General features: G+C 45.9%; 1 protein-coding gene across 1 annotated transcript in view; it reads right to left on the bottom strand.

Annotated features, from left to right (window-relative positions):
* Positions 1-16,347, bottom strand: part of CDK15 (cyclin dependent kinase 15) — an 81,644-nt gene that overhangs the window by 4,072 nt on the left and 61,225 nt on the right. The window contains exons 12-13 of the mRNA XM_032354117.1: positions 10,234-10,373; positions 178-321 (exon numbers count right to left, since the gene is read on the bottom strand). Coding sequence (XP_032210008.1) covers positions 212-321; positions 10,234-10,373 — 250 coding nt within the window. The 3' untranslated portion in view covers positions 178-211. The remainder of the gene's footprint in view (positions 1-177; positions 322-10,233; positions 10,374-16,347) is intronic.

The raw sequence follows: 16,347 nt of genomic DNA, 5'->3' as shown, positions 1-16,347 counted from the left end.
CACATTACCATCCCCCCTTCACAGCCTGAAGAGGCGAGGCCACCTGTCCCTAGAGGCGGAATAAAAGACCAGACACAGAACAGAGGTGCTCAGAATCTATGAGCCATGCCCTCTCCATCTGGCCGTAATGGATTTTCAGTTCTGTCCGTAAGAAGACTCACTGTTGGGACCGCTTACCTGAAAAGGATGTCGGTGATGTCACTCCCTCTCTTCACCAACATTTGCTAAACTGGGCTGGGTGGTGACCTTTCCGGTAGGAGACCAAAAGGTCACACATTTCTGGCTTTAGCCTCACTCCCGAAACTGTAAACAAAGACTCCTCTGTAGGGAGGAAAAGAGAAAAGCACCAACATATGATTTCCTGGAACGTTTCGTGTCATGTTTTTTTCTGTCTGTTGTGATATTTGTCACCTGAAGAGACATCATAACATGAAGCAGACTTACCCACCAACAATTTATACTGACTCATGGATAATTCGCTTTACTGAATCTACTAATACTTGTCAAGTGCCTCTTACTCAATTCAATTCAACACATATTTACCAAACGAGCACTTTGGTAGAGTGTTACGCTAGGTGTTGAGGATCCAAAAACAGGAATAGGATTGGGAACATGCACACGAACAAAGAGGGGCTGAAAGTGAGGTACAAGTAAAGACTCATGACAGACTCTGTCCCTGTGTTTTCATGGAGCACCAGAAGAGCATGGACAAGTGCCATTTCAGCTGGGAAGGAAGACTGTACCTTCAATGGTCCAGAAATTCCAGGGAGGATATTGCTGGCAGGGTCAGGGGAGGAGGCGTCGGCTTGAGCAAAGGCAAGGGGGAAGAAAAGTGTCTGAGGGAACTGGAAAGTCATCTTGCACGGTTAGAGCAAGACAGACGAGTAGATGCAGTTGGAAAAATGAGTTGGAACCAGATGGTGAAGGGAGTTAAATGTCAAGCCCAGGAGTCTGGACATGAGTCCCAGTGAGGGCAGACCCTGAGCATTTTTCTGGGGCTAGATGTGTTTTGGAAAATGTTAAATCCTGGTGCATTATTTACATTAGGCAATCTATCTAAATAGACACTACAGTGCAACTTTTGTAAATTAAAAAGCATTTTTGAAATACACACACACATATACATAACACACTACCTTTGCCCTCTGAATTATGTATTTAACTCAGTATACTGGCAGTTTGTATTTTTATAGATGCCTGTGTTTAAGTGTGTGTTGTTCCTGGGTGCTTACTACACTAAAATTATAGGTCAAGTTCTCCCAAAGTTAATGTTTTAAGGAGCTCATCTGCGAAATGGGGATAGTAGAACTTCCCGCAGACTGCTGTAAGTTTAAAGAAGATAATATATTCAAAATATCTTGGGTTTCTCTTGACACACAATATATTTTAGTAACTCGTAGCCGTTGTTCCAAGCTATCCGCATTGATGCCATCTGGGAAAACCAGCCACATTGTCACCAAAGCTCATCTGCAGACCTACTGAGGGTTTCTTTTCATTTGGGCATTGCTTTTCCAAGGCACACAATCTGCACGAACCGGGAGCGCTCTACAAATCGCACAACGGGACAGGAAGAGAAGCGTCCAGCTTTGGCACACCAAAAGCACAAGATGCCTTCATAATATTGTTAGCTGGAGGCTGCTCAAAACCTGAAGAGAAGAAACAAACCAGCAGGGCCATCTCTGCCTTCCTTGACCTGGACATCTGCCTTGGACGCCACAAGGAGTCTGGGGCCTGGAGGCCTTGAGTTTGGAATTACATATTTACTGGGCTTTAAAGGGGAGGCATCAAGTTTTATTGGTGTGCATAATACATTTTCACAGGTACATTATAATTTTGTATTCTACTTTTTCTCGCTCATGTCATAGCATAAACAAACAGCTAAAAGTAAATAGTGTGTCAACTTCACAGACCACTCTCAGACCAACTCAAACACAAACCAGTTTGGGAATTTCCCTCAGGGAGAGGGGTCTTCTTGCCTTGGGGGGGCCGTGGCAGGAAGATTTCCCTCAGGCTTCCTTGTCCCTCAAAAGCAGCAGCACCTCAAAAGCCAGGGAGGAGGGAGAGACGCAGAGGGAGGGAGGGAAAAAGGGTGTGTGGGGGGAGGGGCGTGGTGAGGAAGAGGAAGGAGGAGGAGGAGGAACTGAAGGCGGAGAAAAAGAGAAGAGAGAAGGGGAAGAAAGAAAAGAGAGAAAGAAGGAAATTTGGGTGCTGGGGACAGGACGAGAGACGGGGGGGGGGGGGGGGGGGGCGGGGGGGAAGGAGAGGGGAAAAAAAGGGAGAAATTCTCTGGTGGAACAGTGTTGGGAAAGCAACTAGTTAATCAAAGGGATTCCAGTTTGGCCCGGAAGGCCCGACTCTCCTTCCGACTCATAGAAAAAGAAACAAAAACAAGGAAAAAAAAAAAAAAAAAAGGAAGAAAGAAAGAAAAAGAGAGAAGGGAAAAGGCAGAGCTTTTCTCCCGCAGCAATCTCACAGATGCAAAACCTTCCATTCGACTGACTCCTCATTAGCTTACTGAATCTGACAGCATAATTATCACAGCTGCTCCGCACTTAGAATAAATAAATACGAAAGTGGGTGTTTAAAATTTTTTTGAGAAGGGAAATTCAGTCATCTAGACAGTCAAGAGGACAAGTTTATTTAAAACTTTTAGATTCTTATGTATTTAGATCATTTCGGAACGAGATAATGAGATAGTTGTCTTTCAGTCTAATTGAGTTCCTAAGCTCCTGGCTGTTGGCTGTCACCCCTTTCAAACTTTGCTTTAACTTTCCTTCCCTTAGAAATCTGATCCTGGTGTCTCCATTTACTCTTCCTGGGCTGATAACCTGGTGAAGGCTGGGTGCACTGGAGGGCAGAAAGTGACTTAATGGGATTGAGGAGCTAAATAACCTTTCACGGGAAACAAGATAATCAAACCTCTTTTGCTCGCCTGTAATGGCAGAAAGAGAAAGCGCCAGCTGAAAAGAAAGCTGGGAAATGAAACCATCATTTCCAAACGTCCTGTCATTTCCCCGTCACGTGGTTTCCGCGCTACCCTTACGCATCGTCAACCCATCAGCTGGGGTTGCTTCGTGCATTTAATGATTCGCAGCGCACACAGCCTCGTGACTACGTGGTAATTTTAGCGTGCGTGCGTGTGTGCGTGTGTGCGTGCGGCATGCGTGCGTGCGTGTGTAGGCTCCGTATCTTCAAGGCCTGGAGGATCCCACGGTACCACTTTCAGCTGAAGTTGCTAACTAGCATGGAGCGCATCTAAAACTCCGGCTGGGGGCACGCCAGCCCATCCACGTTTCCGATTAAAGCTGGTGCTTTTTCCTTTTGAAATTAGTTGGTGTCTATATCTCGCTTCCTCTCCCTCCTACGACCACGTTTATGGGAACCCATTCAGGGAGTCCAAAGATGTATAAAATAAACATTTCTTCCATCTGGCATAAAGGAAACTAACGATAACCCATTGTATAGACTGAGAGGTTGAGGCTTTTGAAGGCCGATAATGCATGCCACGTTGGGAAAAAAAGAAGCAAACTCAGGTCCTTTAACGCTCAGTCCAGAGCCTGGACTCCCTGTACGGCAGGTTGCTGTACCTCATTCTTCTAAACAATAGAAGGAATATGACATCAACATTAAAAACAAAAAACAAAAACAAAAACCTTTGAAAAAGAAAAAAAGTTACCCATAATGCCCCTAAATGGCAAGAGCATTTTTTTGGTATGCTACCTTTCAGTTTTGTCGATATGCAAAATACATTTTCACAGATAGATTATAATATGCCTGTATCCTACTATCTTCTAGCTCACATCATAATAGCATAAATGTTTCCATACTATCTCACACTCCCACGAATTCTTCGAAATGGTTCCACAATACCATATGCTGAGTCCATATAACATTATCTAATTGCTTCTCTATGGTTCAAAATAATCAAAATAATATCTAATTGGTTCTCTATGGCTCAAAATAAAGAATATTTATATTGTTTATTTTTATTTTATAATTTTAAAATACAATTATAGACAACACTGCAATGAACATGTTTGTGCATCTAGGGTCCTTTTTTCTTTTTCCTGTTCGATTGCTTCTTTGAATAATTTCCAGAAACCGAAGTATAGGGTTGAAGGTTGTGACCATTTTTAGGGCCCCTGATACGCATGTCACAAGGCTTTACAAAGCATCCTCCATTTACACCACCATTGGTGGAAAATCATTTTACCACAATCTCGTTAACACTGGGAGCTGTTAGGTTGAGGGGAAAAGTAACTACTTATCAGTTACTTGTATTTATTTAATCACTGGTAAGGCTATCTTTTTATTCCATGTGTTGGTACACTTTTTTTGTTTTCCTTATGGAAATTGCGATTTTATACCTTTGCCCAATTTTCTGTTGGATTCCTGAAATTACCCTATAAACCTAGGGCAGAAGACAGTAGAAGGGTCAGACAGGGGGTCTAGACCTTGGTTCTAATCCTTGTTTTGCTACTAAGTTCCCATGTGATCTTAGTAAGTGGCAATGAAAGAGTGGCTTAGGAGTCTGACTTGAAATCAAACCTGGGCTCTCCCACTTACTAGTTGTGTGATTCTGAGCAATTTCCGTAGCCTCTCTCAGTCCCGGTTTTCTAATAAGTAATGTGAGGGTAATGATTCCAGACTTACCAGTTAGCCTACAAAGGGAATGAGAATTTGTGTAAATCACATAGATGCCCCATAAATGGCAGCCACTACTCTTCCCGGGGTTGCAGGGACACAAACTATATAACGAAGGTAGGGAATAGCAAGTCTCTGAGATCCTCTCCCACTCAAAGGGTCTCTAGCTTTTCCCTCTAACACTTTCCAGGATCTTCTCTAAAGTCCTGGAATCCCTTGAGGATATCTTCGTGGAAGGTAAGGAAGTGTGTTATGGAGGACTCATCCCAACTTCTTGTTTCTTACTGTGCTGCTTAAGTACTGAATAATGGAGGATTTTAAGGTTAGAGACGGTGGTCTGAATTAGTTACAAATGCCTAAAGGCAGAATAGAGAGCCCTGCCTCAGAATCTCCCTTCCCTCCCATCCCCTGAAACTTGGCCTCTAGAATGACAAAATATTCTGGTTAAATTTTGAATAGAGTAGACAATAAAGGCGAGAACAGGATAGATTTGAAAGCATTAGCATACAAAGAATGAAACTAAATTTCACTAATATATGGTAAAGAATGTTTAAATTGGGTCACATGGCTGGCTTAGTCTGTGGAGAATGACTATCGATCTTGGGGTTGTGTGTTTGAGCCCCACGTCGGGGGTAAAATTACTTAAAAAAAAAAAAGGATGTTTAAATTATTCAAGAAGCTGTACAATAAGTAGTAAAAACCATGATATGAGTCAGGATTGTGCCACTATTATTAAAAAGAGGACAACCTCACTATGATGTTAGATGGTATTAAGAAGAAGACGACATTCCTCTCCCTGAATGTCCTTCTTCCCTAACCATCCAGACCCCATAATCTTTGAAGGCCCACTCACGAGGCCATCTGGTTCCCCAGAGCTGAATTTAATCTCACCTCCCTCGGATGCCCAAAGCACTTCACACTTGAACTGTGGCTCTTTATATACTTGCCTCATTTCCTTAAGGACTGTAAGCTCTTTGAGGACAGATTCTATGACTAATTCATTTTTGTATCACTCAATATCATACTAATGACCCTCAGTCAATATTTAACGAATGAACTGGAACAGAATTCTCCCACTATGCTAGACATCTGAGTCTATGTGGATCCAGAGCCTCAGAGATAAGCAAAATAATTGGAGCAGGTTCAGAATAGAATAATGAAACAAACAGGATTAAAGAGTGAGAGAAACAGAATCTACATTGGGGGGAAGCAAAGTCAAAGGAATTCAGCCTCCAGAAGTGAGCTTTGGAAAGTGATATCAAGGGAACTTCAAATATAGTAAAGGGATAATTAAAAGGAGGCCTGAAATTCTTTTATTGGAGCAAAACAAAAAATTACTCAGATGTTAATGGGGCAATATGGACAAGGCGTGCTGAAGAACTTCCAGAGTATAGACACTAGGGTGGTGTGAGAGGTGGGAGAGGTCATTGCCATGCCTTCCGTGCCTGCAGTAAGAAAGCATTTGACGATGAGAAAGACTCTGGTAAGTTGTTTTTGCAAAATTACTTGTGAAACAATTGTAAGCTTTCAAGTCTTAGGAATTTTTTTTTTTCCCCTAAGATGCTGAAACCTGTTTTAAAGGAGAAGGGGGATTTAGTCCAGGAAAGAATGGGAGAAACTCAAGTCTGGGATTTGGAAGGCAAAATGGGACCAACCCACAGAGAGAGACAGCCTTTGATGTCCTGACGATCAAGGACCAGGGCTTAAGGACCAGACTCTTAAATCACGTGGCATTTACTACCCCAGATTTAAAAAAAAAAAAAAAAAAAAAAAACTTTTGTGGATCAGTGTCTATGGTTCAAACTGGCTAGCTTCCAAAATCAGTCTTAACTTTCCAAGGGTAACATTTGGAAGTCTCCTTGTAGGAACAGAATGGAGCCAGTTTCTAGAAAGGGCAGCTTAATAATTTTCTACTCCCCCCTCCCCCAAATCATTAAACGGTGTTCCTTTCCCAGAGCCCAAGTTCATGCTGAGGGCAAAGGGAATTAAACGAAGAAGCTGAACCTGCAGCTAAGATTAGAGAGCAGCCAAGGACCTAATTTTAGGTCCTTGCTGCCCCAGCTGACATTCTGCGCTGCCGGTTCAGCCATGAGGACCAGAAGTGTGGCTGCGAGCCGGTGACCGAGAGTGGAAACCATCCCCCTGGCCATCTGCGGAAGCAATTAGCTTGCTGTTGGGTGTGTTTTGAGAGAGACGACCAATAATTTCTCCATTGACAAATGTTTCTTCAGGTGTTCGAAGAGAGTCAGTAAGGGAACATGTCAGCGCTTGGCAGAAGTTCCCCCATGCTTGCTTTCTAATATTCATGCTTCTCCACTTAAGAGCGTGCTCCAGAAGGGAACCAATCTTGGAAACCCCGAATTTTGAATTTTCGTGGCGAGTAACCCCCAGCTTTCCTCTGGCCATGCGCTTAGGGCCACAATGTGGGGAAAGTCTCAGCTTTGGCGAAACAGACAGGGGTCGATGGGATGGGTTCTTGCACGTTGTGGGGAATCTTTCTGCCACTCTTCCACTGGGAAGGAGGCTGGCCCTCCAATCCACACATATTTCGCAGCCACAGGTTTCATGCTTAGATTGTCTTCTTCAGAGGGTAGACAATAAGAGCTGGCATCTCCCAGATCAAAGGGGAAACAGAATATATTTTAAAGTGACAACTCTGTTCTCCTGCAACCTAATAAAGCCAGAATAATGAAATGATATAGATAGAAGCCCCTACATGCTTCCATACTGAAACGCCACCAGAGAGCAAAATGTCCTGCGTAATTGCGGCAGGGAGACTCTTTACAAACCACGCACAGAAGTAGGTCTTATTTTTGTGTGATTCTTACGCCCAGGGCAGCCCACCATCGAGACGGGGATTCTGGGTCCCTGCAGGCTGGCTCTGGGTCCCTGCAAAGGAGGCTCTTCATAAAGGCTAATTGCCGTGGGCAATGGCAGAGCAGGCTGGCACCGCTGGGCCAAGGGAGTGCGACCCTCTGTAGAATGGTCCTCGGTGAGAGCCCAGAGCCCACCGTTGTCAAGGTGCAAGGTGCCATCCCCTCTCTCTCCGATTTTCCTGATAGCTTTGCTTTCCCTGTCTGCTTGTCCCACGTCCTGTCTGTCGGTCTGTCTCTAAGCCTGTTTGGGGCCCCCCCCCTCCCGCAGGCACACACATACACAGACGCACACACCCGCACACACCCAGTCCCGCCACCCCCTTCCCCGTCTCTTGGCGCCGGCCCTTTCATCTTCTCCCTCGGGGACTGGAGATGTCGCTGCAGGAAGTGCTTGTCGGCGGAGGCAGCAGCGGCAGAGCCCCGTGGCTTTGACAAACCTCATTTAATTGGGAGGAAGCCAGGAGAATTTGAAAGAACTGAAACATCCACGAAACTCCTTTTATCAGGCATAATTTAAACTCTGCATGGAAAAACCCCTATATGTATAAAGAAAAGTCAACTTCCCTCCTGCTGCGAGCACTCCTCGGCTCCCCCCCAGCACAGGCAGGCTCCTGCAAGATTCCATCTTTTCATTTTTCTAAAAGTGTCAAAGTAGATTTGGGCTCTGTGGCTGGGTGAACAGAGAAGAAATACAGATGGGTCTCTCTCTTAGCCCCGCACGTGCGTTCTCTCTCTCTCTCTCTCTCTCTCTCTCTCACACACACACACACACACACACACACACACACACACACACACTCAGGCGCCGCAGAGCCCCTCTGTTGGTGGCTCTGCTTCAGATAGCCAGGAAGAATCAAAACCCAAGTTTCTAACAACACATCAGTTTGGACAGTGGCTGTTTCTGGCTAATCACTTTCCATCAGATAAAAGCTCGAGCCTCGGACGTTTTGAAGGGGGGTTCTCAGTACAACGAAAAATAGATGCCGGAGGAGGGCCCGTGACAGAAATTTCATTAAGTGGAGAGAAGAGAGCATGAGTGTGTAAGAGGCCAAGAGCGTGAGTGTGTGCGCACGTGCACGCTCCTGAATGTGTGTTTTTGCCTGAAGGGCTAGTTCCAGGTCCCACGCCCAAGAGAAGAAAGCTGAAGGGGGCCCTGGGGGCGTAGAGTGGGAACAGGCGAGAGGACGGGGGTACAGCGGGAGTTGGGTATTGGAAAGGGAGTACGTAGTGGAGGCGGCCTGGAGTGTTTTCTGTTCCACCACATGCCACACAGGGCCCCTCCCCTCCTTCCAAATTCCACTCCAGATTCACCTCCAGTCCAGACTCTCTCATTTGCGTGATTCTAGTTCCTCCAAGGAGCTGCCTTTAGCACACACATATTCTCTCGGCATCTGTAGCTGATTATGCACAGACTTCAGCTGTTTAGATATGATTTGTGCTAATATGTGTACAAGGGCGCCCTGTTTCCTCTTCCTCACCCCCTTTTCCTCCCACACCGTAGGATCCTTGAGGTCAAGGACAAGCCTCTTTTTTCCCTCAATCTTTATAGCACTTAATATGTTCTTGACACTTAACGGCAACTTCATAAATCCTGATGACTCACTCTTCCTACAGGGTTAAGTAAGACATTAACCCCCGTTGTATGATTATGGTTATTTTTGGAGATCCGAAATAACTCATTTTAATAATAAAATGCCTTAAGAAGTCCCAAACTCAGAGCTTTGGGCTGGGGCAGGACAATGTCCTAGATACAGCGGAGCCACATTCACAGACCCTGGAGGCTTTGGCTAGACTGAATGTCTATGCCTCTGGGGCAGCAGCTCTGTCCTCTGTCCTCATTGTCACCCTACACACCACGCCAGGTCCCTCTTCCCAGGCCGAGCCCCTACACCTTCCTTATTAGCTTTTCCCCCCTCCTGTTTAGGGCTTCTAAAGATTGTTTTCAGTTGCATGATGATTGTTTCCAAAGAAACCCCACCTAAAGATGGTCTCCCCCAAACAGCCGGGCCATGACCGCACTGCCCACATCCTTTGCCTTGCCCTTCCTGGCCACATTCCGAGAAACATGAGGAGAGCTCCAGCCACATGATCCCTCAGCAGATTTCAGATTTAGAGGATGACTTCAGGCCCAGGCAGCAAGGCAGATTTCAGGGTAACTTGTGTTTCCCCCTGTGGGCGTCTGGCTTGGAAGGATGTGCCCCTCCTCCCAGCACCCTTCCCCACCAGCGCCCCACCGGGCACTTCCTTCAGCAGCATCAAATTACCAATCAAGACAGGCCAGCTCTCCTCTTGTGACATCTCCATGTCACCGATCATCTTACTCTCTACGGAGAGAAGGGGGTAGCGGCAAACTTTGGTTTTGCTTCTCCTGGCAGATGCTAGGGAAAAGAAACAAGTCAGTGGCAACTTTCATCTCATCCAATTTCTAAGAGCGTCTATGTGAAATGTTTGGATCGTTACAAGGAGGTCTGTGTCACCTCAGCCCACCAGGGCTTTTGAGTTTTAGAGACTCTCGTAGAAAACTCTGGCAAGATTGGGTCCCCTGTTGCTTCTCTCCCTGGTAACTCGATCCCTAAACTCATTTCCGGTTGCAAATATTGTGATTCCCCAGTACTTGAAGAAAACATTTAGACGCTGAGACTTACATGCGTGCGTGCACACACACACACACACACACACACACACACAGGCACGTGGCAGCTCCGTCACTCACCATCGGGAAGCCGGTGCAGCTGAGATGGCAGGGAACTGAAATACTCATGAACCAGGGCCTCCTGGGCCGAGACGCGGTCTCTAGGAAAGCCTCTCAGCATTTGGGAGGCCAGGTCCTCAGCTTCTGGAACCCTGCCCAACCTGGAAAAGGGGAAGAGAAAAAGAATTTCTCTAAAGGCCTCCCTTCTGAAAAACAAAGCAGGGAAGAAGAAAGGGAGAGAAAAGGAGATGGCTAGGAGAACATTTCAAGTAGTGTTTTCCTGAGATCAGCCAAGTTGATGGCACGTGGAAAAATAACCGACCCACTGGAAAGTTTACCCGTCCTCGGTGTGCTCTCTCTCATTCAGCCTCCACCGTCGCCCCCCTGCCCCCGCCATGGGGTCCGGGTACCATGTATATATACATAAAGGACCCAGAAGTAGAATTATAGAAGCAGAAATGTGTAATTAAGGATGCTGCTTTGTGGGATGGTGCCCCCCCAAGCAGAAAAGCCCAGTTGGGTATATTGCAAGGACTGCAAGCATAGCTTCCCGGAGGGGAGGGAAGATTAGAGGTAGTTTTGGAGGGTGAATCTTGGGTGTAAAACACACTTACTCCCAGTGTTTCTGAAGCTCAGCCCCCAGGGTATTATCTAAGATGCTCTCTTGGTTCCCCCTGAGAAGGAGCATAGAAAGAGGTAACTCTTTTTATGCCCAGAAAGATAACTCTTCAAGTGCCCAGATTATAGTAAGGACAAATCCTCAAGTGGACCTGTGTTGCATTGTAAATTTGGAGAAGAGCAAATCTATTAGTTGAGCATCTACTATGTGCTAGTAGGTGGCTGGCTCTGGAAGATACAGGAAAGACTCTGTCTTCTGGCAGCTTAGTCTAGGGGAGGAGTCAGACACTAAGCAAGTTATCATAGAGATGTATAAACACCTGTGCAGAAAAGGCCCAGATATCTGACTTAGAGGGAAGAGCTGGTCAGGGAAGGCTTCCCTGAGGAAGAAGCATTTGAGCTGAGAGCTGAGGAATTAGGGCAGGGGAAAGGCATGTATGAGCCCAATAGAGACCCAGGGGATGAGGGGAGAAGAGTGAGTTTAAGAAGACGAAGAAAGGCCAGTTGGCTGGCCTGGGACCAAGGGAGAGAAGGGACAGGTATGAAGCTGGGAGGGTAGCAGGGGCTGATCCTGCAGGATTTGTGAGCCTTAATTTTCCTATTTACTTATAATGTTTGAAAGTCTTTGCTGATCCACGAGACCCAAAACTGTGCAGGAGGCAATTAACCACAGGACTGATGTCTGACATTCAGAATTAGGTTGCGTGGCCATGCAAATCTCCAATTAAGCAAAAATAAATGGGCTTATTTAATGTCGAATGTACATACCAACTTAAATGGACAAAGAACTGATATCCTTTCCCTGCCCAGGTGCCATGACATGGTGAAGCTGCAAATCCTGGCCCAGAGATGTAAGTGGCCTAATATTTGCATAAGATTTACCTAAGAGAATTTCGGGTATCTGATTCCCATGACATACAACTCTTTGTACAAACAAATAACTTTACCTTCAAACTCGGCAGTCATTGCTTCATAGACTTAAGATGGAGGAAAATTTGCAAATGCCCAGTCCTTGCCAATTTCCAGGCTAGTTAAAAGAGAAGGGAACATGGGGTGGAGGCCTGCTCATTAGCTTTTCTTCATGAGAAAAGGCCAGCAGGCATTTGGTCCCTCCAGGGTGCCCTCCCCAGATGCAGGTTTTCAGGGCCAATGAAGGGGGCTTTGGAGTGGGGAATGTGTTATAGATCACTAGGGCCTAGTACCAATCTGGAGAGACATTCAAGGAAAATCTTGCAAAAAAAAATTTTATCTAGCGCATCGTTGCTATAGGGGGTGGGGTGAAATGTGTGCCAAAATCATGCCCTGAACCCACTCCATGAAACTCCAGGGGGTGGATGGGTGGGTAGGTGTTGATGGTGGGGGGTAGTGATGCATCCAGCAGCCTCCACAATCCCACCCCAATCAATGGTTGGTTCTCTCCACATACTCCTACCCATTGGCCCATTGGAATCATTACAGAATTGCTCTGTAGGCGGGGCTTAGGAGCTGCAATCTCATTGGACAAGGAAGGCCGGGGGACCTATTTTGAACTTGAGTTAGCAGGGCATGCATACTCTTTGTATTTAGACTGTGGTTGTGTTGGGTGGCTGGAGAAGCCAGGAAGGGCTGATGGAACTTCTTACACGGGTAGTGGGGACTCATATATAAAGAACTGGTCATCGCCAACAAACGAAAGAAAGGCGAGCAGATACTGATCAGCAATATGAAGACTTCTTTTTTAGGACTTCCCTTTTCAGCTAACCCAACCCTTCCCTCAAGAGTGTGTCAAGGTTTTTAGTGGTGCCCGCATTCTGTTCCAGGTTCATGGCCCCTACGCTATGACGGTTACCACCCATTTCTTCAGCTCCTTCCTCCCGTGGGCCAAGTGCATGTTGGTCTTCCCTGTATAAACCAAGTCTGTGCCCTCCTGAATACGAGCGTTTACGAGCAGCGCTTACAGTGGGACCACCCATTCTGGCCAAGAGTCCTGATGATCTCTACCTTGTGACTGGCACATTGCACTCTCATTTGGGAGCTGAGACAAGAGCCTTGGGAATACAAATGTTGCTTCTTTGAGCACAGATGCTAATTGACTTCCATGTTTGTATGGAACATGCCATCTTCTTTCTGCCATCTACACTCTTGCTTACAGCCCATTGCCTTTATCATCACATTTCTATAATTTGCCACCTCCTCTAACTCTTGTTAGGGCGATTCTTCACTCGTTATAATTACTTTGGAAATGAAAATTGGCATGAAAGGTGACATTAACAAATGTTAATTTGCCCACCAATGCCTTTCCACATAGGCTACATGTTAATCAATATTATGTGTTAGAGGGAAAGAAACCACAAGAGATTCTTAATGGTAGAGGACAAACTGAGGGTTGATGGAGGGAGGTGGGTGGAGGATGGGACAGAGGAGTGATGGGTATTAAGGAGGACACTGGTTATGATGGGCACTGGGTGTTGTATGTAAGTGATGAAACACTGAATTCTACTCTTGAAACCAATATTACACTATATGCTGACTAACTAGAATTTAAATAAAATTTTGAAAAAAAAAAAAAAGACGAAAAAATATTATGTGTTACGCTTGTGATGTTAAATAGCAAACCTGCCAGGAGCATCTTGGCAGGATTAGGAGAACCCACCTACCCAATTAATGAGTGTCTGTTATAAAAGACAAAAATATCCTCTGAGGAACCCCTCCTTCTAATAACATTTCTAGAACCAAGAAGGATTCCATTCCCAACATAATACATATTTATTGTAGAATACTTAGAAAATGCAGAGAAAGAGAATTAAAACCATCCCATCACTCTGAGATAACCCCTTTTACTCAAAGATGATCACTATTGTTTTGATGTTCAGTTTTTCTTCTTTAGTCCTTTATTTTTAAGTGGGTATATTTTTTTGTTTTACAAAGAAAGGGAGATCATACTCTACATGCTGTTATAACCTACTTTTTCCACTTGAAGATCTCCATCATCTTCCCAGGCCTTTGAATAGCCTTCTAGGATATTATATTAATAGCTGCCTGGCATTCTGTTATGTGGGCATTCCATAATTTTCATAGCCGGACCTTTTTTTTTTTTAAGGACTTTTAACTTATTTGACACACACACACACACACACAGAGAGAGAGATCACAAGCAGGCAAAGCAGGCAGAGAGAGAGAGAGAGGAGGAAGCAGGCTCCCGCTGAGCAGAGAGACCGACCAGAGATCCTGACGCGGGGCTCGATTCCAGAACCCTGAGACCATGACCTGAGTTGAAGGCAGAGGTTCCAACCCACTGAGCTGCCCAGGCGCCCCCATGGCCAGACCTTTATCTGAGTTGTGTCCTTTTTGTTGGGTTTGAGGGGTGAGAGGCTACCATTAAAATCATGCTGTGACATCCTTGATGGGAAATCTTTGTGCGCCTGCGCAATGGTTTCCTAAATATGAGTCCTGAGAAATGAAATCCCGGGCTTGAGGGACGTACAACACGTTGAAGTTTCTGATTAAGCATATGAGCTAGTTGTACCAATTCCCATTTCCACCAGCAGTCTGGGAGAGTTCCTGTCTCTGTGTCGCAGAAAACAAATTGGTTCCAGCAGACCTGAATTGTCACAGACCTCGCTTGTAAAAGTTGCAGAAAGGATTAAAATGGTAAATCAATCCGGCAGGAAGTGCTGGGTGTGAGGACACCCACACTTATTTCTGGAAGTCCAGAATAGAAACACAAACAATAAAACAAAAGGAAGATGAGGCTCTGTGGTTGTGTGGCGCTCTATCCACTGGCCATCACAGGGCACATCGAAAATCTGGTGGTTCTCCAGGGCCCGAGGCAATGACCTTGATTTCCCAGCCCAGGCTGGCTCTGAGTATAAAATTCTCCACCGCAGTTACCGCCATTCACCTTTCCAGGGCAAGGGCGTTATCTATCTACAGCGCAAGGCTGGTCATTGTCAGCTCACCTGGGTTCTTTGCTGTTTTCCTCTGGATCTATAGAGAGAGGGAAAGGGCAGGGATAGAGTGGGCACTTTTTTTTTTTTTCAATTTTTCAATTGGTTTTTATTTGGAAGTAATTTCAGGTTTGCAGAAGAACTGCACGAGTCGTCCCCAGAGTTACGTGTTTACCAGCTTCCCCTAGTGTTAGCATTCTACAGAACTGTAGTCAAATGATCAAAGGCAAGCAATTAATATTGGCACAACTCTCTTAACTGAGCTGCAGGCATTATTCAAATATCGTGTTGTTGTTGTTTTTGTTGTTGTTTTCCAATAATGACCTTTCTGTTGTTGTTCCAAGAGGGGGGGTCCTTTTTTAATGCTGCCAGTTCAGGACATGGTGAAGCAGGCACCCACAATGAGAACTATACCCAACCCTGGGAAGAAACAACATCAAAGAAGCTGTTATCTTCCAATCAATCTGACAAGTGGGTGTGCGCTTCCTAGGCCCTTGTCTGTAGGGTCACCATCCAACCCCAGGCGGTGCCCTGGGCTGTATTCATGGCCCGCACAGCTTCTTCTGCACCTTGCAGAAATCCTGTAGGAAAGCCGGGGCTACCTTCGCTCCTCTTTACCCATCACACTTGCCACCCGACTCGGTGGACAAAGTCACAGAGACCTGTGTACCAGATGGGTCTGGGCTCTGCCTTCCTGAGTCTGGTGACCGTGGCCAGATTGCGTCACTTCTTAGAACTTCGGTTTCCACCTCTTGGAACCAGGACTTTGATTTGCGAGGAATAAATGAAATAATGCATCACGAACATTCCACCTAGCCTTGGTTGAACCCCCAAGTCCTTCTCAGAGCCAAGAATTTTCTCGCGGGGTCATCTAGACCAGTGCTGTCCAACAGAACCTTCCGTGACGATGCAAATGCGCTAGTTCTGCCCCCTCTGATATGTTAACCACTACTCACATGTGGCTGTTGGACCCTTGAAATGTGACAAGTGCAGCCAAGCAACTAAGTTCAAAATTTAATTTTAATCACTTTAAATTTAAAGAGCCGCATGTGGCTAGTGGCCACTGTATCAGGTGGCACGTCCCTAGACATTCTCCTTGGTTTGAAGACGTGAGCAAAGAGAAACCAGAAGCTTGAGATAAAGCAAAGCTTGAGCTGGGATAAGGCAGAGGTGGTGGGTCTTGTGTGTGGTCAGAGAAGGTAGAAGGATGAACACTCAGGGAATCCGAGTCCTGCTCAGCCCAGGAGGAAGGGCTGGTGTAGAGATAGCAGGAGGCTCTGGCATGTTCTTCGGCCCATGCAGCAGTGCCCACAGCAGCCGCGCAGGGTAGTAATGTGGTTAGCAGGTTTGGAGTCACCGTTTATTTTGGAAACCAATAGTGAAATGGAAGAAAGTCCTAGAGTGGTGCTAAAATCCAAACGTCTCTAGCGGGGGGGATGGGGAGCCTGACTGTGCCGACAAGAGAAAGTTTGCACATCTTGCATGAAAGGGTAAATAGCGGTTCTGGTTCCGGGGAACCTGTCTCCGAAACCAGGAGGGGTTTCAGGCAACACGGTGAGCCCTCAGACATGAGCAGAGCCCTGCCGAGCAG

The sequence above is a fragment of the Mustela erminea genome, chromosome 8 (assembly GCF_009829155.1).
Source record: "Mustela erminea isolate mMusErm1 chromosome 8, mMusErm1.Pri, whole genome shotgun sequence".
NCBI lineage: Eukaryota > Metazoa > Chordata > Mammalia > Carnivora > Mustelidae > Mustela > Mustela erminea.
The sequence above is the reverse complement of the archived record's forward strand: the minus strand, read 5'-3'. Positions and strand labels throughout refer to the sequence as shown.